We start from the raw sequence: 21,734 nt of genomic DNA, 5'->3' as shown, positions 1-21,734 counted from the left end.
TTTTTTTTTTTTTTTTTTTTTTAAAGGCATGTTTGTGCTTGTTTATAGGGAGAACTAGGACTGGTTGGAGATCCTGGTCTATTTGGATTTCTTGGCCCAAAGGTAAAAAGTGAGCCTATTTGAATATATTCTGATAAAAGTTTATATCCTTAATGTTATCTAATTTATTTTTAAAAGTATTGCCAGGAATCATTCAATAATGTAATTTTTAGAAGAGACACAGTTAATATTTTATTCAATTGTTACATTAGTCTGTGTTTCATGCTGTTGATAAAGACATATCCAAGACTGGGCAATTTACAAAAGAAAGAGGTTTAATGGACTTACAGTTACACGTGGCTGGGGAGGCCTCTCAATCATGGCAGAACGCAAGAAGGAGCAAGTCACATCTTACATGGATGGCAGCAGCCAAAAAGAGAGCTTGTACAGGGAAACTCCTATTTTTTAAAACCATTATCTTGTGAGACTCATTCATATCACAGGAATAGTACAGGAAAGGCTGGGCGCGGTGGCTCATGCCTGTAATCCCAGCACTTTGGGAGGCCAAGGTGGGCGGATAACAAGGTCAGGAGATTGAGACTATCCTGGCTAACACGGTGAAACCCCGTCTCTACTAAAAATACAAAAACAAAATTAGCTGGATGTGGTGGCAGGCACCTGTTGTCCCAGCTACTTGGGAGGCTGAGGCAGGAGAATGGCGTGAATCCAGGAGGCGGGGCTTGCAGGGAGCTGAGATCCGGTCACTGCGCTTGAGCCTGGGCGACGGAGCGAGAGTCCATCTCAAAAAAAAAAAGAATAGTGCAGGAAAGATCCACCCCATAATTTAATCACCTCCCACGGGTTCGTTCCACGATGGGTGGGAATTGTAGGAGTTACAATTCAAGATAAGATTTGACTGGGGACACAGCCAAACCATATCAGTTGTCCCTCGTTATCTGTGGGAGATTAGTTTCAGAACCCCCAGGCTACCAAAATCCTCAGATGCTCAAGTCCCTGATAAAAAACAATGTAGTATTTGCATAATACTTACACACGCCCTACCTTGTATTTTAAATAATCTCTAGATTACTTATAATCTCTAATACAATGTAAATGCTATGCAAACAGTTGTCATATTCTGTTGTTTTATTATTTTTATCGTTGGATTGTTATTGTTTTTAAAATATTTTGCATGAGAGTGCTGACTGTATATTACTTTAATGCCTGCTGTGTGTTATTATGCATGATTATCATATTATCATATCAGTGTCATATTAAGCATTATTATGTTCTACTTTTGAGAAGTGATCTTTTTGAAGGGGAATAATCATGAAAGTTTAAAAAATGCATGGGATCACATAATATTAAGATTAGAAACAGAGGGCATTTTAGAGAGTTTTCTGCTTTTAATACCATTGCAGTTTTTCTTTCCTTTTTAACCTCTGTGATCTCACATCTGGCACTTGCTCAGTATGTGCAAGGGAATTGTGTTCCCTTAAAGCCATGGTGGCATTAAAGGAACACGATTTAGGGGGACACTATTTGCTGCTAAAATAAAATGTAGATTCGGACCTTGTTAGGTGAATAAACTATTAGTCATCGATGCCATGTTAGACCTTAATGCTCATAGTATATTTAAGAAACTTGGTGACATCAGAGGTATCCAATTTATAGGCATAGAATAATTTCATTGGAGTTAAATTTCTTTTCTTTTGTGGAAGGTTTGTGACTAGCCATTTACTTCCACTACTTGTTGGTAAGAGAGTAGATGCATCTTTGCTGCTCCTAAAACTCCATGGATGCTTCATTTCTCTAGTCAGCCTATAATCTCTGCTTCTTATATGAATGTGCACATGGTCATTCTAATATTGGTTTGATGCCAGGCAACATGAGTAAAATTAATATTCCTTTAAAAAGTGAATGAATGAATGATTTCAGGGGGATCCTGGAGACCGAGGGCACCCAGGACCACCAGGTGTTTTGGTGACTCCACCTCTTCCACTCAAAGGTTTGTGTTCCCATTCAGTTCCTCCATAAATTATGCAGAAATAGGAGTTGAGTGGCCAGGACAGAAGAGTCTGGCCCAGTATTTCCGTAGCTTGCACACTAGGCAGGCTGAATGTACAAACTTTAGCATGAGTGTAAAATTATACATGTGCCTGAGGTTTTTTTCAGTACATAAACTGTATGCTGGGACTTTTATTATGTCATCTTTCAGAAAGTCATTTTTTAATCGCTAAAAATAGTATGAAACCATTTTATTGGCTGGTTTCAGTGGCTCATGCCTGTAATCCTAGTACTTTGGAAGGCTGAGGCGGGCAGATCACTTGAGGTCAGGAGTTCGAGACCAGCCTGACCAACATGGTGAAACCCCCCATCTCTGCTAATAATACAAAAATTAGCCGGGTGTGGTGCCACATGCTTGTAATCCCAGCTACTTGGGAGGCTGAGGCACGAGAATCACTTGAACCTGGGAGCTGGAGGTTGCAGTGAGCTGAGATCATGCCCTCCAGCCTGGGTGACAGAGCAAGACTCCATCTCAAAAAATAACAAAAACAAAAACAAAACTATTTGACTGACACCTATCAAGATGCTGCCGCCAAAAAGAATAGCCTAAATCAAAGACAAAAGCCCCACTCAATATTTACATGTCTGAGGAAGAGGCATAGCCAAAGGGGTTCACATTTCAGGTATTTCATTTTAAATGTAATGAGAAACTGCAAAAATGTCTCCTATTTATACTTTACTGAGTCTCACAAAAAGTAATTGTTGTCTGAATTTTAAAATGTACATGTCATTTGTTTATTCTCATGTGCCATTTTTTGGCAGGCCCACCAGGGGACCCAGGATTCCCTGGCCGCTATGGAGAAACAGGGGATGTTGGACCACCTGGTCCCCCAGGTCTCTTGGGCAGACCAGGGGAAGCCTGTGCAGGTACGGATGCCCTGATGCCCTGGCTTTACAGGTCAGATTTCCTGCATCATCATTGGCACCAGTGGCTTTCAACTGTAACTGATACTGGAATCACCTTAGGATTGTGTAAAATAATACCGATGCCTGTGCACACCCCAGACCAAGACTGTTGGACTCTTGGGAGATGGGCCTGGGGATCTGATACCGTAGAAGTGCTCCCGTATTTGTAATATATCGCCAGGGTTAAGAACCACTGAACTCAAACCAATTAATCACTTACTTGGGAGGAATACAGGTTTCTCAGCTGCACCCCAGAACATTCAATCAATATCACAGGGGTGTTGTAAGGAACATGTATGTATAACAACAGGCCTCCCACAAAATTATCACACGCATATAAGACTTGGAAACCACTGCTAGGGTTAGTGTTCCCCCATGTTTTCCCAACCTTCTGGAAGGCTCTCCCTGTTGACATCTACTTGTAAAATTTAGTACGCTCACCTAATCCCTTGCTTAAATCTCCTGCATGAAAGGTGGAAGTAAAAATTATGATTAAAAAAACGTTCATTCATAATTACTTTAAAAAAGGCTTCTTCCCTCCCCTCAAAATAAAACAAAATAAGAAAATGATGGGTCACAGTGGCATTTGGTAAAAAGCCTAGGAAAGGGTCCTCTTGGCATAAGGACTTTGAACTCCTTCAGGTGCTGCACTGGTTAATATTCCTAGTAAGATTAGGAATTGAAGTTTAGAGGGTATTTGCAGTCTGTGAACCCAGGAGAACTGATTAAACCCGTGAGGAGAAAAGTCTTGAAGAAACGAAGTTTTACCCAGTTTTATGTCTCTTGTTATATTTACCGAGAAGAAGTGAGAAGTTTTCTGAGATATTCAACTGCTAACTACAAAACTCTTGTTTAATCTTCCATGGATCTAGCTTTCAGTTTGCAGGATTCGATAACCACAAAGGTGGAAAAGCTTTGTCTAGTTCACTTAATCTTTAGATAGCACAGCCTTAGCCTAACTGACCCAGGAGTGTGTAAATCATATAGAGTATTCCGTTGGTCAGAAAGCACTGGACTCTGGTCTTAGAATTCTCCATTCAGGCTTGTTTGTAATAAAATAGTGTCTCCAGCAGATTAAAATGAAAATCTGATAGTAAGTAACAAGTGTCTCTAGTGGATTCAAATCCAGGAAATCCCTTAATTCACAGGGTTTTAAAAAATAAATCAACCCAATAGCTTTCAAATCTTGACTATGACCCATAGTAAGAAATGCATTTGATTTTACATTGCATTTATATGCAAAACATACATTTACATTACACGAACATGTATGTATCCATATGTACAGGTGACTGAGACAAGAATACACAAACGTATACATGTGACGCACTCTTCTATCCCATTCATTTCTTTTATAATAAAAAAAATTTAATGCTGTCAACAACTGACTCTATTGACTTCGTGCTCTACAGCTGGGTGGACAATACTGCAATATACCACACACCGTAGCCCATTCTCCCTGTTGGCAGGTGGTTAAACATTCTTCTTGGCAATGGGACAAGGCAGCAGGCAGCACCCAGGTTCATCCAATGACTGATTGTATAGAGTCCACATCAGGTCTTAGAAATGCCATGAAGACAACATGGCAGCCAAATCCACAGGGGCTCATTTTCATTTTGTTCTAAGCACAGGAATGTATCTAGTCTTATTATATACTAGAATATATAATTTGTAGATAATTATAGATATTATTGGTTATATCTATAGTATTTACTATATATACAATGTATACAATATCTTGTAGATAATTTGGTAATTATCTACAGTATTTACCATGAGATAAGCACAATTTTAGAGTCAGACACTTGTAATCAAATCCCACCTTAGCATTTCGTGAAAGCCTTATAGTATAATGTGGTACAGTGACATACTTAAGCATTTGCACTATGAACTAGAAAAGTTCCAGTTTCTCCTACTTGCAAGCTGTGTGGTCTTGGACATTTATTAAACCTGTCGGTACATCAGTTTTCTTATATGTAAAACAAGGTCTTGGGGTGAAAGAAATAATATGTATACAGCCTTTAGACTGCAGTCTAGTGTATAGTAAAGATTCAATATGTTAGCTATTATTAGTACAGATATTTGGCCTAAACTTTCTGTGCCTTACCTATAAGGTATAAACTTTGCAGGGTTGTTCAAGGAGTGAATATGTTTGTAAGTCTACGGAAGCCCAGCACATATGGACACAATAATGACAGCCATTAATTTAATAAACATGCTACGTTACTGATTACTGACAGGGTTTCAGTTATCTCTTGCTGAAAAAATTTCCTAAAACCTCGTGGTTTGAAACAATAGCAATCAGTACAGTACCTCTCACTCTTTCTGCAGTTTAAGAGTTCAGGAAGGGCTGGGCCTGGCTGGACACCTCTCTCTGATTTCTCTTGTATAGTCTCAGGAGCCTCCCTGGGTGGGCTGTGTGCTAAGGCTTCCTTACAATATGGTAGTTTCTTATCATTGCTTATATGGTAGCTCAGAACTCCAGCCACAAGTGTTTTGGCTCACAAGGCAGAAGCTGAATTATCTTTTCTAATGGCCTCATTCAAAGGGAGGAAACACGCCACCTTTTGATAGAGAAATGTCAAAGTTCAACCAGAGGATGTGGGACAGAGCTCCCGTGATGGGCGTCAGTGAAAAATGCAGTCTTCCACAGAGAGGATCTGGAACCAGACACACTGAGGAAAAAGAAGCTGTGAAAGGTGGCCACTCTCACAGAGGCTTCTAGCTATCTTTTTTTGTTGTTGTTTTTGAGATGGAGCTTCGCTTTTGTTGCCCAGGCTGGAGTGCAAGAGAGCAATGACAAGATCACGGCTCACTGCAACCTCTGCCTCTCAGGTTCAAGCGATTCTCCTGCCTCAGCCTCCCAAATAGCTGGGATTATAGGCACCTGCCACCATGCCCAGGTAATTTTTAGTAGAGATGGGGTTTCACCATTTTGGCCAGGCTAGTCTCAAACTCCTGACCTCAGGTGATCCACCTGCCTCAGCCTCCCAAAGTACTGGGATTACAGGCATGAGCCACCGGGTCTGGCCAGCTTTCAGCTATCTTTAAGCCAAAGACAGCAGCAAGGGGAGTAGGATGTCAAGGGGAAGCAGGATTTCGTGCTGTTGCATTATTTGTTCTGACCTCATCTGAACACACTGAACATCTGAACATTCACTGAGGATGTGCTCTTGCTGGATATTACACTAAGCTTCTTACATGGATTATTTTCTTTAATCCTCGTAACAAGCCTCTGGAGGTATATACAGACTATTCAATAAGTTGAATAACCTGCTTAAGGTCCCCTGGCTAGAGAGAGAGAGGCCAAGTTCAAATCAGGCACCTCCATCCTTCCCCATCAACCTGGGCAGCTGTGATAGGTGCAATATTTTATGTTCTATGTAGTTGATTATGTGGGTCTAAATTTTTACCTACTAAGTATGCTAATATGTTTATTTGAATTATTTTTACCAAGTTATCAAGGTAGAAAGATTGAAAATTAGTCATTTTAATTAAATCAAATATGTTTCTTCCCCAATAACCCTAAAGAATGGGGAAAAGGTAAGAAAATCTGATTCTCTAAACCCATTTCTTTCCACCGTGTGCTTATTTCAAAGGAGGCAAGACATTTTAATGACTGGTATATGGTCTTTATTTTTGAGCTACGTTTTTTTCTTTTAATGCAGTTTATTCAAATTATTATAACTCCTGCTTTATGACTAGTAATCTGTTCTGTGGAAAAGCAAACTTTATACATCACTTATTTTTTTTCTACTTCTGAAAGCCGTCGTCTAGAGCATTAAAAAATAGCTTTATGGAGATATCACCGACATACAAAAATTGTTTATATTTAAGATACACAGCTTGATTTTTGATATATGTATACATTGTACAATGATCACCACATTCCAGCTAATTAACCTATTTGTCACGTCTACATAATTATCATTTATGGGGGGTGGTGAGAAGATTTATTTTAGATCTAGCCTCTTAGCAAATTTCAAATATAAGATACAGTATTGTTAACTATCATTTTCATGTGGTACATTAGATCTCCGGAACTTATTCACCTTGTATGACTAAGGCTTTGTACCCTTTGACCAACATCACTCCATTCCTCTCTTTCCCCAGCCCCTGGCAACCACCATCCTACTCTCTGCTTTTATGAGTTTGACTATTTTAGATTCCACCTGTAAGTGAGATCATGTAGTATTTCTTTCTGTGTCTCGCTTATTTCACTTAGCATGATGGCCTCCAACTCCATCTCTTTCCCTTTAAAACATTCGATAACCTAAGCAGGTGTGTACTGATGTTGATTTCTTGTACAGAGATGTTTACTCTGAGAGTATATGTAATTTTCATTCTTGATTTATCTTGCAGGCATGATAGGTCCCCCTGGGCCACAAGGATTTCCTGGTCTTCCTGGGCTTCCAGGAGAAGCTGGTATTCCTGGGAGACCTGATTCTGCTCCAGGAAAACCAGGGAAGCCAGGATCACCTGGCTTGCCTGGAGCACCAGGCCTGCAGGGCCTCCCAGGATCAAGTGGTAAAGTACTCCTTATTCATATTCATTAGCATTCATACTGCTTTTGTCGTTCAGAAAGTGTAGTTTTTAAATATTTTAAAAGTTATATGATGTTTTGTGAGCTAAGTTGGTAGTCTTTTACAAACAAATAAACAGAAGTTGGACTTTCACATCAATTAAAGTATGTACAATCATTTGGTTAGGAGTTTCAGTGTAAATGATAGAACTTTGTAAAATCATACCAATTTTTATTTTTTAAATGTAGTTTTAATTTTCATCAGAGGTTATATACGGGCTTGGTTTGTAACTGCCCGGTGGCTTATTTTGCCCACTGCCCAGAGAGAACCGATTTGTTAAGACAGGGGAATTACAATCGAGAAAGCATTTAACATACATAGAGCTCGCTAAATGGAAGACCGGAGTTTTATTATTACTAAAATCAGCCTCTCTGAAAATTTGGAGGCTAGGGTTTTGTAAATATAGTTTGGCAGGCAGGGGGCTGGGGATGAAATCATGGGGGTGTGGAAAATGGTCCTTATGTGCTGAATCCACTTCTAGGCGGGGGCCACGGGACCCTTGAGTCATGAGTCTTGGGTCTAGGTGGAGCCATCCAGTCATCAGAAACGCAGAAGTCTGAAAAGACATCTCAAAAGGCCCATCTTAGGCTTTATAATAGTGATATTATTTATGGGAATAATTGGGGAAGTTGCAAATCTTGAGACCTCTGGAATAATAATGCTGCTAATCATTTAAGTATACCTACATCTTAGCAGAATACAGGCCCTTCTTGTTTTGTTTAGTTTACCTGGTGGCCTTTTATTAACATTATAAAGGCAGTTTAGTTTTGGGAAGGGCTATTATTATTTAAACTATACTAAATTCTTTCAAAGTTAGCTTGGCCCATGCTCAGAAATGGCCAAGGGCAGTTTAGAGGCTAAAGACAAGATGAAGTTATTTAGGTGGTATCTCTTTCACTGTCACAATTTTTTCACTGTGAGAATTTTTGCAAGGGTAGTTTCAGGTTTAAGAGTCAAACTGTTCTACAAGGCGTGGTATGGACAACTGAAGTCCCCCACAACTCCTTCTCCTAATCCTTCCTCACCAAGGACGATCATTTCAACACATGTGCCTGGATCTTTTGTTATTCGCCTCTATACTGACATTTGATGTACTTGTATTGCTATTTCTCAATTTTTCCAATTCAGCATTATCTTTTGACTTTCCTCTACAGAAGATGAATTTAGCTTTCTTTCACCAACCCCCCACCCGACACGTGTACATTTTCTACTCCCACAAACTACAATTATTGTCATAATTTTGGTTACATAAATATTCAGAGTTTACACTGAATAGTTGGTTATATAAGGGCTATTCACCAACTGAGCCATATAATAGTATAAATTATTGCTTTTCCAGAACATCTCGTCAGTTGTCTTGTTTCCTTTGTCTGTCTGCTTGGTTTTCAATATACTTATAATTTAACCTCAGACTGCCCAGAATTATCTAAATTTCATCATTATACACTCTAACTCATGAACTATTCCATTAGTATTAGCTCTTTGAATAAATCTCTCTGGCAGCTTTTTGAGTTGTTCAGATTAGGTCAGATTACATTTTTTAATTTGTTGCCAGAATACCATCTTGAGATCTTCCTTTACCAATATTCTGAGTCTTTCCTCCATCCTCTCTCTTTCTCTGGGGCCCTCTATTTCCCATATATTTTTTAATGCTTTACTACCTCATTATATTTCCTGGGAAAAAGTATAAATAAAAGGGAAAAGTTGAGAGACCTTGCTCGTCTGAAAATGCCTTTATTCTGCTGTGGACTTTGATTGCTAGTTTGGCTGATTATAAAATTTTAGGTAGGAAATCTTTCTTCCTCAGGATTTTGAGGGCATTTTCTATTGTTTCCTAGCTTCCAGTGTTGGCTACCGAGAACTCATAACATTTAGATACTTGATTTTTGGGGTTTGAAATCCGTTTTCCTTTCTGGATAGGAGCTCTTTTTTTGTTTGCTTTCAGGGTCTTAAATTCCACTTGATTTGCCTTAGTGTGTGTACATTTCTACTGGCTTGCACACAGTCAGTGGGCAGTTTAATCCAGCACATGGCCTTCATGTCTTTTCTTTCTCCTCTCCTCTCCTCTCCTCTCCTGTCCCCTGCCCTCTCCTCCCCTCCCCTGTCCCCTGCCCTCTCCTCGCCTCCCCTCCCTCTCCTCCTCTCCTCTCATTCTTTTTTCTGAGACAGGCTGGAATGCAGTGATGCAATCTTGGTTCACTGCAACCTCTGCCTCCTTGGTTCAAGCGATTTTCCTACCTTAGCCTTCTGAGTAGCTGGGATGACAGGCACATGCCATCACACCCAGCTAATTTTTTGCATTTTTTAATAGAGACAGGGTTTCACTATGTTGGCCAGACTGGTCTCAAACTCCTGACCCCAGGTGATCTGTTAGCCTCAGCCTCCCAAAGTGCTGGGATTATAGCTGTGAGCCACCATGCCTGGCCCTACATCCTTCATTTCTGAAAAATTTTCTTCAAGTGTTTCTTTGCATTTGATCTTAGCCAAAAGGCTGAGAAGAGATCAAGTGTCCTTTGAAAACATTGTCTCCTCCATTTTTTTCCTCTTTTTTTCTCTTTCTGGACTCTATCTATCTGTCAGGAAATCAATCCTACATGTCTTTTTTTTTTTTTTTTTTTTTTAAATCTTTACTCTATTACTCTCCACCTATTTATTTTTCTGAAACACTTTCTGGGAGATTTCCTCAATTCTACATTACAACCCTCCACCTGAATTTTTAAATTTCTGCTATCATGATCTATATCTATATCTATATCTATATCTGTATCTGTCTATATCTATTTTAATTTCAAGGATTTTCAGTTGCTGTTGTTCTCTTTTAATGTTTCCTTTTGTAGCAGGCTGTTCGTGTTTCAGGGATACAATACTCTCCCTCATCTGTTTTAATTATAAAATAAATTAAAATAGCTTGCTGTGATGCATGTTTCTTCTAGGTTTTTTTGGTGGGGGTAGTAGGGAGTCTTTTATTTTCCTGCTGCCAGTTGCAGGAAGGGGATCTTTTGGTCTGTTTTTTTTTAAACAAATCATCCTGTTTTGGACCTCACTGTTGTTCTTATTCCAGAGGTACAGATTCCCGAAATTTAGGAGACATTTCTGGGGTAAATCAGGTTCTTTCTCAGCTTTCTAAGCTTCCTGCTTCAAATTCAGCTTTTTTTTTTTTTTTCCAAGGATCTGCCAAGTTCTTTTACTTGTTGTTGTTGGTTCCTCTCCTTTTTTCCTTGTCCTGTAGGTTTATGCTTATTTTTATTTATTTTTTTACTTTCTTATTTACTTATTTATTTATTTTGAGACGGAGTCTCATTCTGTCACCCAGGCTGGAGTAGAGTGGTGCGGTCTCAGCTCACTGCAACCTCTGCCTGCCAGATTCAAGCTATTCTCCTGCCTTGGCCTCTCAAGTAGCTGGGATTATAGGCACACACCTCCGCGGCTGGCTAATTTTTGTGATTTTAGCAGAGACGGGGTTTTACCATGTTGGCCAGGCTGGTCTCGAACTCCTGACCTTCTCAAGCAATCCACCCACCTCAGCCTCCCAAAGCACTGGGATTACAGGTGTGAGCCACCGCACCAGGCAGGTTTATGCTTTTTTATAATATTATTTTACTCTACTGGGATTTGGGGAGGATGCCAAACTGTTTGCATTTTATCTGTCATCTTTAACCAACATCTCTGAAATTTTGTTTTTACAAGCTCTGCTTTTACATTTTCTTCATTAGCTAAGAATTGATCACTGAGTGGGGGAATATCTTTTCACACACTGACTCCATTTTTTTATTTGTTTTGTTTTGTCGTCCATTATCTTGTTTTGCAACCCATTAATTTAGGGTAGGGCTGAAATTAGGGTTGGCTTTATCAATGGTTATGGTAGCAAAAGCATGGCATAACTACTGCATCATCTATATGTGTGTATATTCTTATTTCAGACAGAAAGAATCCTAGGAAAACAAGGGAGCAAAGACTGGGGTTGGGAAAGGAAACACGTGGGGGAGGATGTGAGTGCAAAAGTCACTTGTTCTATAGAAGACAGTCAGAAAAATTATGTGATTCTCTCTGCCCATCCCCTTACCCCCTTGACAGTGACATACTGTAGTGTTGGGAACCCTGGACCACAAGGAATAAAAGGCAAAGTGGGTCCCCCAGGAGGAAGAGGCTCAAAAGGAGAAAAAGGCAAGTAGGCACCAAGTGTAGAATTTCTAGAAGACAACTGTACATGGACGATTGGGGGTATTTCTGAGACATGTAATGTGGCATTTCATTCAGATTTGTTACTTACCTTAGTCACCCACTAGAGTACTCCATTAAGTGCTATGAGATTACAAATCACTGAAAAGTCAAAGCCTCGTGTCTTAGAATATAGAGGCAACATTTGCCTGCCATGAATTTTGCCTGCAAATGGTGACTTTGCTCACGAGGTCCTCTTGATTCCTTGAGAGTGGCTGTGATAGGAGAGTATTGATGTTTGATTTTTGTGGGACCTGTATTTCCCAGACTCGTCAATTGCCTGTCTCTCTGTTTCTCCACTCTAAATTGTTTGGAGCCGTTTTGGGCAGCGGAGTCAGGTGGGTGTGACAGCATCAACACAGATGAGGAGTCTGACTACCCTGAAGACATTTGTTTAAGACAAAAAGTCCTGATAATTGGAAAATGCGTTGTGGTGAATTATCAATTACAATATTCAATGCAGTCAAAATCTTTCTCCACATATTATTTTGTCTCCTTAATTGTTTAGGGTTTGTGCACACACCAATTAATTTTTTCAGTTTTTTTTTTTTTCAGGAGGAACCAAAGGACAGGCTTTTAAATTTTTGAAAATAAAAAAGTTGTATCATTTTTAATGTTTCTTCAGTAGAATTGGATATCAGCTTTTCTCTAGAATTTGTCAGGATGAATTATTAAGGAACAAAAGCCTCCATTTGTTTAGAAATGGTATGCCCACCTTACATCCCGTGGCTAAGCACCCCACGCAGTGCCCCATGCTACACCCAGCCCCCACAGCACGCCCTCTCAATTGTCTGCAATAAGTGCATACTGGACTCTTTGTTGTTCATTTATGCTATTGGTTTTGTACAGTAAAGCCCTTATTGGGATTTTATTCAGGAAATATGACAAATCTGCCATTGATCCTCTGTCTAGGAAATGAAGGACTCTGTGCCTGTGAGCCTGGTCCCATGGGCCCCCCTGGACCTCCAGGACTTCCCGGGAGGCAGGGGAGTAAGGGAGACTTGGGGCTCCCTGGCTGGCTTGGAACAAAAGGTGACCCAGGACCTCCTGGTGCTGAAGGACCTCCAGGGCTACCAGTGAGTACCTCTTATCAGTCATCTTTCCAGTTAAAAGAGACACAGACTGTATCAGTCTGTTTTTACACCATCATAAAGATACTACGCAAGACTAGGTGATTTATTAAGGAAAGAGGTTTCACTGACTCACCGTTCTGCATGGGTGGGGAGGCCTCAGGAAACTTACAATCATGGCAGAAGGCGAAGCAGGCATGTCTTACACGACAGCAGGTGACAGCATGAACGGGGAAGAGCCCCTTGTAAAACCATCAGATCTCATGAGAACTCACTCACTATTGTGAGAACAGCATGGGGGAGACCCTCCCCATGATCCAGTCACCTCCCACCTGGTCCCTCCCTCGACACATGGAGATTATGGCGATTACAATTCAAGATGAGATTTGGGTGGGGTCACAAAGCCAAACCATACCAGACATGTAGACATAAAAATCGAGATGCCTCTTTCTAATTTATAGTGTGATATCTGCTTTATGTTTTGAACCTATAAACATCATGTTAACGACTACAAAAACAGTATATTTATTCATCCATTCATCCTTTGTTTACTTATTCAACTAATTAGTATTATTGAGTGCCTACTATGTTCCAGGCCTTGTTTCAGGTGCTGGGGATACAGCAGGGATCAGAGCCCAGTCTCTGCCCTCCTAGAGCTTCAGAGAGGACACAGACCATCTAACAGATCATGAAGTAAATATCCAGCACATCTTGTGGTGATAAACGCCATCACCATCTATTGTAGCTGGAGAGAAGAGAGAGAGTGCCAGAGCAGGAGATGAAGTCAGGGAACTGGCTGGAGGTTCAGAAGGGCCGCAGAGCACAGGGCTTTACAGATGGGTCAGGTCTGAGCCTTTACTCTAGACTACATGGAACAGCCAGGGGAGAGTTTTAAGAAGAGCGAGACAATAGTTTTAAATGGATCACTCACTCCGGTTGCTCTGTGGAGCATAGACCATATGGACAAGGGACATTGGCTGGGAGATGAACTGGGAGGCTGCTGTGTAATTCTGGTGAGATACCACAGCCAATGCCTTAATGTGGTGGTACTGGGTATGGTGCAAGGTGGTCAGATTCTGGATATATTTTGAAGATAGAGCCAACAGGTTGGCTGTTAGATTGGACATAGGATATAAGGAAAAGAGAAGTAAGGGACAGAACCAAGGTTTTTTTGTTTGAGCTACTGGAGGAAGGCAGTTGCCATGTACTGAGATGGGAAGGCAATGGAAAGAGTGGCCATTGGCTGAGGAAAGAAAGCAGTACTACTTGAGACATTTCAAGTTTGAGGTGCCTGTTAGACAATCAAGTCAAGAAGTCAAGTAGGCAGTAGGATGATATTCAACTTAAGGATTCAGATGAGAAGTTCGGGCTCAGGATATAAATACTGGCTTTATCAGAGTTTATGTGATATTGTGCCAGAGAGTAGATGAGATTTATCTCAAGATGGTTCTCATTTGGTGAAAGTTACAGATAACCCATGTTGAGGCAAAGCCTCTCAGCTGTCTGATTGCTCAGAATAAAAGCACTGCCCACTGGGGTACTCCCCTGGAGAATGGAGAGAGCCCTCTATCCCCTCCTTATTAACAAGGTTCAATCCTGGGATGGCCTGGAACTTGACCATCAAGCCCCAAAGGACTTTTTTCCATTTTCCCCAGAAAATCTCATGAAAATAAGGTTCCAACCTGAGGGCCTTAAGTGAAGTTAATGATTAAGGTGTCCCAGCAGCACCCTTCTCACATGTACAAAGCACATTGGCCACATGTACAAAGCACACTGGCTTCAATAGGAAGCTAGGTCCTCAATGCATGTATGTACATGAGCATGGTTGCAATTGTTAAGTAATTTGCATTTTATTGTCTCCTTTTTAAATTCAACATTTTACTATAGTCATTTTTGTGTGTGGTTGTTACTTAATCTTCTTAGTGAAGCTTTTAATGGCTCTAAAATATTTTTGTGGCTTCCTGTTGAGTTGCTACTTAGGGCTAACATCTTTGAGTGAGGACTGCTTGTTTATCTAGGGTTATCATGGCTAAGGTGTACTTAATTCAATTGCTTCATAGGGCTTTCCTTTGTAGGCTGGCCACGTTTCTGATGTCTATTGTGTATATGATTCTGTCCATATGGCTTCTCTGCATTAAATTCATTACACTGTGGTCATAGTCAGGGACCAGGGTCATACCATGGGGCACTAGGAAAGGAAAGGGTAGAGAAGGGAGGAGAGGAGGAGAAGAAGGGGAAGGGAGAGAAGAAAAGGAAGGGAAAGAAAGAAGGAAAGGAAGGAGGGAAGTAAAGAAAGGAAAGGAGGAAAGGAAGGACAGACAGAAGAGACAGCATGAAAGACAGTGCAGACTATGGGGTGCCCTCGCTCTTGGAGGTCTTTCCATCCTCCCTACATCTCCTCACTCTGGAGATGGTCTGCTGGTCTCTGGCCCTAGCAGCCACAGATTGGTAGAAAAGTAGAAAACAGAAAAGTAGGCTTAAGTTCTTTGCAATTGTTTGTATAATTGGACCAAGTCTCTGCATTCATTGCCTTAGTCTGACAGCGTTCCCTAGGATGGGATTTCCGGCCAGCATGCTCTAGTGCAAGGCATTAGGGCCTAGGAGCAAGTGGACCAGCTTCAGATCCCATCTCCAACATTTGGGAGCTCTGCAGTCTTCTGAGTTTTACTTGCAGCATTTATAAAATGGATATAAGAACACCATCTTAGAGGCTTGTTGGCAAGAATTCGATTGAGTCATGTGTTTTGCACACTGTATAAGGTACACACCAGTGAATTAAAGTCCAGGAGGCTGCAGAGCAAGCGAAAGGTCGCAAACTGTCACAGGCTGATAAAGTTTGGATGTGTGCCCCCTCCAAATCTCATGTTGAAATGTAATCCCCAGTGTTTGAGGTGGGGCCTGGTGGGAGGTGTTTGAGTCATGGGGGCGGATCCCTCATGAATGGCTCAGCTCCATCCCGTTGGTGATGAGTGAGTTCTTGCTCAGTTAGTTCACAGGAGATCTGATTGTGTAAAAGAGTCTGGAACCTCCACTTTCCTCTCTTGCTCCCTCTCTTACCATGTGATACACTGGCTTCCCGCTTCACCTTCCGCCATGATTGGAAGCTTCCTGAGGCCTTACCAGAAGCTGAGCAGACGCTGGTGCCAGGCTTGTACAAACTGCAGAACTATGAGCTCCTTTTCTTTATCAATTACCCGGCCTCAGGTATTTCTTTATAGCGACACAAAAATGGACTAATATATGGGCTATCTCTGACCTGCTGGAATGTTTGTTTGTGTCCTTGTGGTGTTTGTTTTTAAATTATTAATGTGAGGTTTATGGCTTCTCCTGAGACATTAGAAGTTTATGAGCACAAGGTTATTGTGTTCCCACTGCTGCTGTGACTGTGGGCTGACTCCCCACATGCCCACCCACCTGTTCCCCTTGGACTGGACAGGCGCTGCCCCTGTGGGCATCTGCAGTTGATGTCCCTTATCTAGACTGAACAACTAGGACATGCCTGGCAGAGAGGAGGTTTATTTTATTTTATTTTATTTTATTTATTTATTTTTTTTTTTTGAGACGGAGTCTTGCTCAATCGCCCAGGCTGGAGTGCAGTGGCGTGATCTCGGCTCACTGCAAGCTCCGCCTCCCGGGTTCACGCCATTCTCCTGCCTCAGCCTCCCAAGTAGCTGGGACCACAGGCGCCAGCTGCCACGCCCGGCTAATTTTTTGCATTTTTAGTAGAGACGGGGTTTCACCGTGTTAGCCAGGCTGGTCTCTATCTCCCAACCTCGTGATCTGCCCGCCTCGGCCTCCCAAAGTGCTGGGATTACAGGCGTGAGCCACTGTGCCTGGGCAAGGAGGTGTTTTTTTGTTTTTTTCTTTTGGTGGAATTTCACTCTTGTCACCCAGGCTGGAATGCAGTGGCGTAATCTCGGCTCATTGCAACATCTGCCTCTTGGGTTCAGGTGATTCTGCTGCCTCAGCCGTTCAAGTAGCTGGGACTACAGGCATGTGCTACCACACCCCGCTAATTTTGTATTTTTAGTAGAGACAGGGTTTCACCTTTTTGGTCAGGCTGGTCTCGAACTCCCGACCTCAGGTGATCCTCCCACTTCAGCCTCCCAAAGTGCTGGGATTACAGGCATGAGCCACTGCACCCAGCCCAGAGAGGAGTTTTTGTTGCTACTGGGCTTCCGTCGTTAGAGTAACACAAGTGTTTGGTGATCTCAGGTCTTAAGATTGTAAAAGTAGCTCACTATCTGAAGCTGCTGAGAACCTTTGCCCTAGGAATCTCTTAGATTACACGTTTATTTCACTAGTTAACGGCTGTATTCTCAGTACTCAGAGTAATGCCTGGGTCTTTGTAGTTTTCAAAGAAAACTACAGTCATGGTTTTAGTAATGTTTAGTAACATTTACTAAGCCATTTAGTAATGGTTTGGTAATGGTTCAGTAATGTTTTCAGTAAATGTTTCTTTAATGAAATCCAAAAACAGCACTGATAATTTTTTCCTTGCTAGCTCAAACAAGTCTATGATCTACTCTAGTACTTAAAATTCAACACCTACAGAGCATTAGAGCAATTCATCATACATTTGAAGTCTCCAATGTGCTGAGTAATAAACTACTCAGACTTCTGGGAGTGGGTTCATTCTTCCAAAGTACCAAAGCCTTATTTATTAAACATTCCACTGTGTTCTCTTTCTGGAAAGAAATCGGTCCAAATGCTATGTGAATGGTATTCTGTCCTGATAATTTATTCATCAGAAGGCCATTTTCTTTATCCATTTCTTGGGCAGGACACCATATGACATACACTTTGGCCAGGCCCCATTGCTACTTATGACTAGCACATATAGTAAAAGTAAGAATTAAAACAAAACTCAACCTACATTAGCACTTTATGATTTCTAATTCTTTCTAATGTCTTGATTTATACTAAGAAATTGGTTCTACCCACCTTTTTGATGGTTCACAGACATTGCTACAAACAGGATGCTATACTGGAGTGATATCAGAGATGTTGAGTTATGTGTGGACACTGTTTTTTTCTCTGCATGAAATGGCTCCCAACCCTTTTGTCCATTTGAGTTTTTGTGGCTGTTATGTGCATTTTTGGCTCCCTCTTCACTGTTGCTGCCTGATGATTGCTGATGCCAGTGTGCTCATCTCTACTGGTACTCTCCTCCCCTCTATAGCTCTCAGCTTATAAATTAGTAGGGCCAGTTAAAAAAAAGATAGTTAAGCTTGTTTGAATACATTGTTAGATTGTGTGAAACTAAGACAAGACCAGGTGTGGTGGCTCACTCCTGTAGTCTCAACACTTTCAGAGGCAGCAGGATCCCTTAAGGCTAGGCGTTTGAGACCAGCCGGGGCAACACAGCAAGACCCCATCTCTACACACAAAAAAGTAAAATCCAATTAGCCAGTCATGGTGGCACTGCAGTCTTGCTACCTGAGAGGGTGAGGCAGGAGGATCGCTTGAGCTCAGGAGTTTAAGGCTGCAGTGAGTTATGATTGTGCCACTGCACTGCAGCCTGGGGGGTGAAGTGAGATACTATCTCAAAAAAAGAAAAAAAAGGAAAAAGAAAATACGACAAGGTAGTGGCATCTGTGTGAGCAAAGGAACTGGCCTGCTCAGTCATTTTACCTCCCTCCTATTTCTTTGCTGTGGTTTTTTGGTTATTGATATCACTAGGTAAGTAATCTCGGGCTCTGTATGGTGTTTCTATAATGGTATTTGATATGGTGCTTGGCCACCCTAATATACTGACAATAGATTCATTATATGTGTGTTTATATATACATATAAGTGTTTATATATACATACATATATGTCCATATATACATATGTTTATATATACATACATATATGTCTATATATACATATATGTTTATATATACGTATATATGTATAATATGCTCTGTCAAAAAATATATATATGTNTGGGGGGTGAAGTGAGATACTATCTCAAAAAAAGAAAAAAAAGGAAAAAGAAAATACGACAAGGTAGTGGCATCTGTGTGAGCAAAGGAACTGGCCTGCTCAGTCATTTTTACCTCCCTCCTATTTCTTTGCTGTGGTTTTTTGGTTATTGATATCACTAGGTAAGTAATCTCGGGCTCTGTATGGTGTTTCTATAATGGTATTTGATATGGTGCTTGGCCACCCTAATATACTGACAATAGATTCATTATATGTGTGTTTATATATACATATAAGTGTTTATATATACATACATATATGTCCATATATACATATGTTTATATATACATACATATATGTCTATATATACATATATGTTTATATATACGTATATATGTATAATATGCTCTGTCAAAAAATATATATATGTGTGTATATATATGTGTATATATATATTTTTTGACACAGAGTCTTGCTCTGTCACCCAGGTTGGAGTACAGTGGCATGATCTCAGCTCACTGCAACCTCCGTCTCCTGGGTTCAAGTGATTCTTATGCCTCAGCCTCCCAAGTAGCTATGACTACAGGTGTGCACCATCACGTCCAGCTAATTTTTGTATTTTTAGTAGGGACGGGGTTTCGCCATGTTGGTTAGGCTAGTCTCAAACTCTTGGCCTCAAGTGATCCATCTTCCTCGGCCTCTCAAAGTGCTGGGATTAGAGATGTGAGCCACTGCGCCCAGCCAGGTTCCCATATTTTTGACATGGTTTGATATTCAGTAATATGTAACACTTAAAAAGCATGACTCAAATTATTTAGTTGTGAGTAATGTTGTGGTGAAGAGATCACAAGCCTGTCAGCCAAAATTAGCTATTTATCTGTTATACATAATAAATATATGAGCTTCAGAAAAGGTTCTTATTTCCTCTTCCCCTGCTCATCAACTTTCCTTAGCAGCACATCACTTCCATGCCTTTTCATCACAAACTTATCCCTAAACCTCTACCTTCAGCTCTAGTGGCAACTCTTGTGGTTATCCCACTCTCTTCTTTCCTCTCCATTTCACATTACAAAGCCCACGATAATGACAACAATTAATTATAAATTTTAATTTGAGGCAGTTGATTCACAAGAGGTTGCACAGTCATAAAGTTCCCATGTATGCTTCCACTAGCTTCCCCCATGATACATATGCCTAACCATATTTGCATAACCACAGTACACTGTCAAAACCAGGAAACTGTCCTCTTAACTCAGGTGCAGACCTTATTCAGGTTTCACCAGCTTTTGCATTCTACATGCAGTTTAAGAGCCTCAATTTGGCAAGATAGGACTACCTTGGAAGGCAGGGAAGGGGGTAAGAACAAGAATGCCAAGCTGGAATCTTTAACAAGAGATTTAGGAGGGAGGAAGAGAGAGATTCAACATGTACAGACGGAACTGTTGACCCATAATTTGTTGCTCTTATTTTTCACCAAGGGAAAGCCTGGTGCCTCCGGACCACCCGGCAACAAAGGGGCGAAGGGTGACGTGGTCATATCAAGAGTTAAAGGTGAGCATAATCCATCACTTTAATGATGTATGGACCCTCCTCTTGCAGTAATTTCCCCTGTGACCATAGATCAATTCTATACAATTTAGGATGGTTGAGATTACTTACAAAAATACTTCTGCCCTTCATAAGGTTGTATGAATGTTGAGCCAAATCCCCTGTCTCTTATTTGAAAATGTAAATATTCCTTCAGCAACACATTCACATCTTCATCTTAGTGAACTTGGGTTTGACTCAAGCCCTCCTTTGGCTTGGCTGGTGTTTATTCACCACATTCCAGTATTCTATATTAGTCTATAATATTTTAGTTGTAAATGAAAGAAGCCCAGCTTGAAATAGTTTTTTTTTTAAGTAACGTATTGACCTAAACAAAATATGAAAGATTAAAAGGTAAGGTTTTTTATCAGTAAGAGTTCTTCAGGGACAGAACTAATAGGATATATGTATATACGAAAAGGAGTTTATTAAGGAGAATTGACTCATATGATCGCAAGGTGAAACCCCACTATAGGCTGTCTGCAAGCTGAGGAGCAAGGAAGCCAGAAGTGGCTCAGCCCTAAAAGTAGTGGTTTTCCTACTTTTGAGACCAAAACCCTCAAAAGTAGAGAAGCCAACAGTGTGGCCCTCAGTCTGTGGTTGAAGGCACAAGAGCCCTGGCAAACTACTGGTGTAAATTTAAGAGTCCAAAAGCCGAAGAACCTGGAGACTGATGGCCAAGGGCAGGAAGCATTCTGCACAGGAGAAAGATGAAAGCCAGAAGACTCAACACGCCAGCCTATCCCACCTTCTTCCACCTGCTTTGTTCCAGTTGTGCTGGCAGCTAATTGGATGGTGCCCACCCACACGGGGAATAGGACTTCCTGTCGCAGTCCACTGACTCAAATGTTAATCTTCTCTGGCAACACCCTCACAGACACACCCAGCAACAACCCTTTACCAGCTATGTAGGCATCCTTCATTCCAATCAAGTTGACACTTAATATTAACCATCACAGGTTTGCATTGGGACAACCAGATCCAGGCCTCCAGTGGCATCAAGAGGCTCTCCCTGCATCTTTCATCTCACATTCCACCATCTATATTTTCTCCCATCAGACCGATTTTCATACCCCCAGGCAGCTCTAAGTTCTTACATCCAGAGATGGAGAGAGCCCTGCTTTGTCAGGTCCAAATAGAAAAATAATTTCAGAAAGGATTGATTAGCTTAGGGCAAGTACCCAACGGCAGACCATTCCCCCTTTCCGATGGCCAGGGATAGAGTGCTGTGCTTGGCATCACACAGGTAGGGGAAAATTCTGTGATTGACACCTTTATACACCAGCTCCTTGTTGGAATGGGAAAAGGGAAAAGCAGCTTTTCCCAACTAAAGAGATTCATGGTTCTAGCAGTTGTCATTCTCCCCTCTGGCTTTGGCATGTTTTATGTGACTTGGGCAATTGAGATACATAGG

General features: G+C 41.1%; 1 protein-coding gene across 6 annotated transcripts in view; it reads left to right on the top strand.

Annotated features, from left to right (window-relative positions):
• COL4A4 (collagen type IV alpha 4 chain) overlaps window positions 1-21,734 on the top strand; it is a 169,751-nt gene that overhangs the window by 47,060 nt on the left and 100,957 nt on the right. For all 6 annotated transcript variants that reach the window (XR_001888181.1, XM_017887015.1, XM_017887014.1 and 3 more), the window contains 7 exons: window positions 49-102; window positions 1,918-1,987; window positions 2,809-2,913; window positions 7,315-7,479; window positions 11,610-11,699; window positions 12,666-12,829; window positions 20,212-20,284. Coding sequence is in view for 5 of the 6 variants with exons in the window: in XM_017887015.1 (XP_017742504.1) it covers window positions 49-102; window positions 1,918-1,987; window positions 2,809-2,913; window positions 7,315-7,479; window positions 11,610-11,699; window positions 12,666-12,829; window positions 20,212-20,284 (721 nt within the window). In the remaining variant the exon portion in view is untranslated. The remainder of the gene's footprint in view (window positions 1-48; window positions 103-1,917; window positions 1,988-2,808; window positions 2,914-7,314; window positions 7,480-11,609; window positions 11,700-12,665; window positions 12,830-20,211; window positions 20,285-21,734) is intronic.

This window comes from Rhinopithecus bieti, unplaced genomic scaffold (genome assembly GCF_001698545.2).
Source record: "Rhinopithecus bieti isolate Rb0 unplaced genomic scaffold, ASM169854v2 scaffold_15336, whole genome shotgun sequence".
In the NCBI taxonomy this organism is placed as follows: domain Eukaryota; kingdom Metazoa; phylum Chordata; class Mammalia; order Primates; family Cercopithecidae; genus Rhinopithecus; species Rhinopithecus bieti.
Note: the sequence above shows the minus strand (reverse complement) of the source record. Positions and strands in the feature narration are given on the sequence as shown.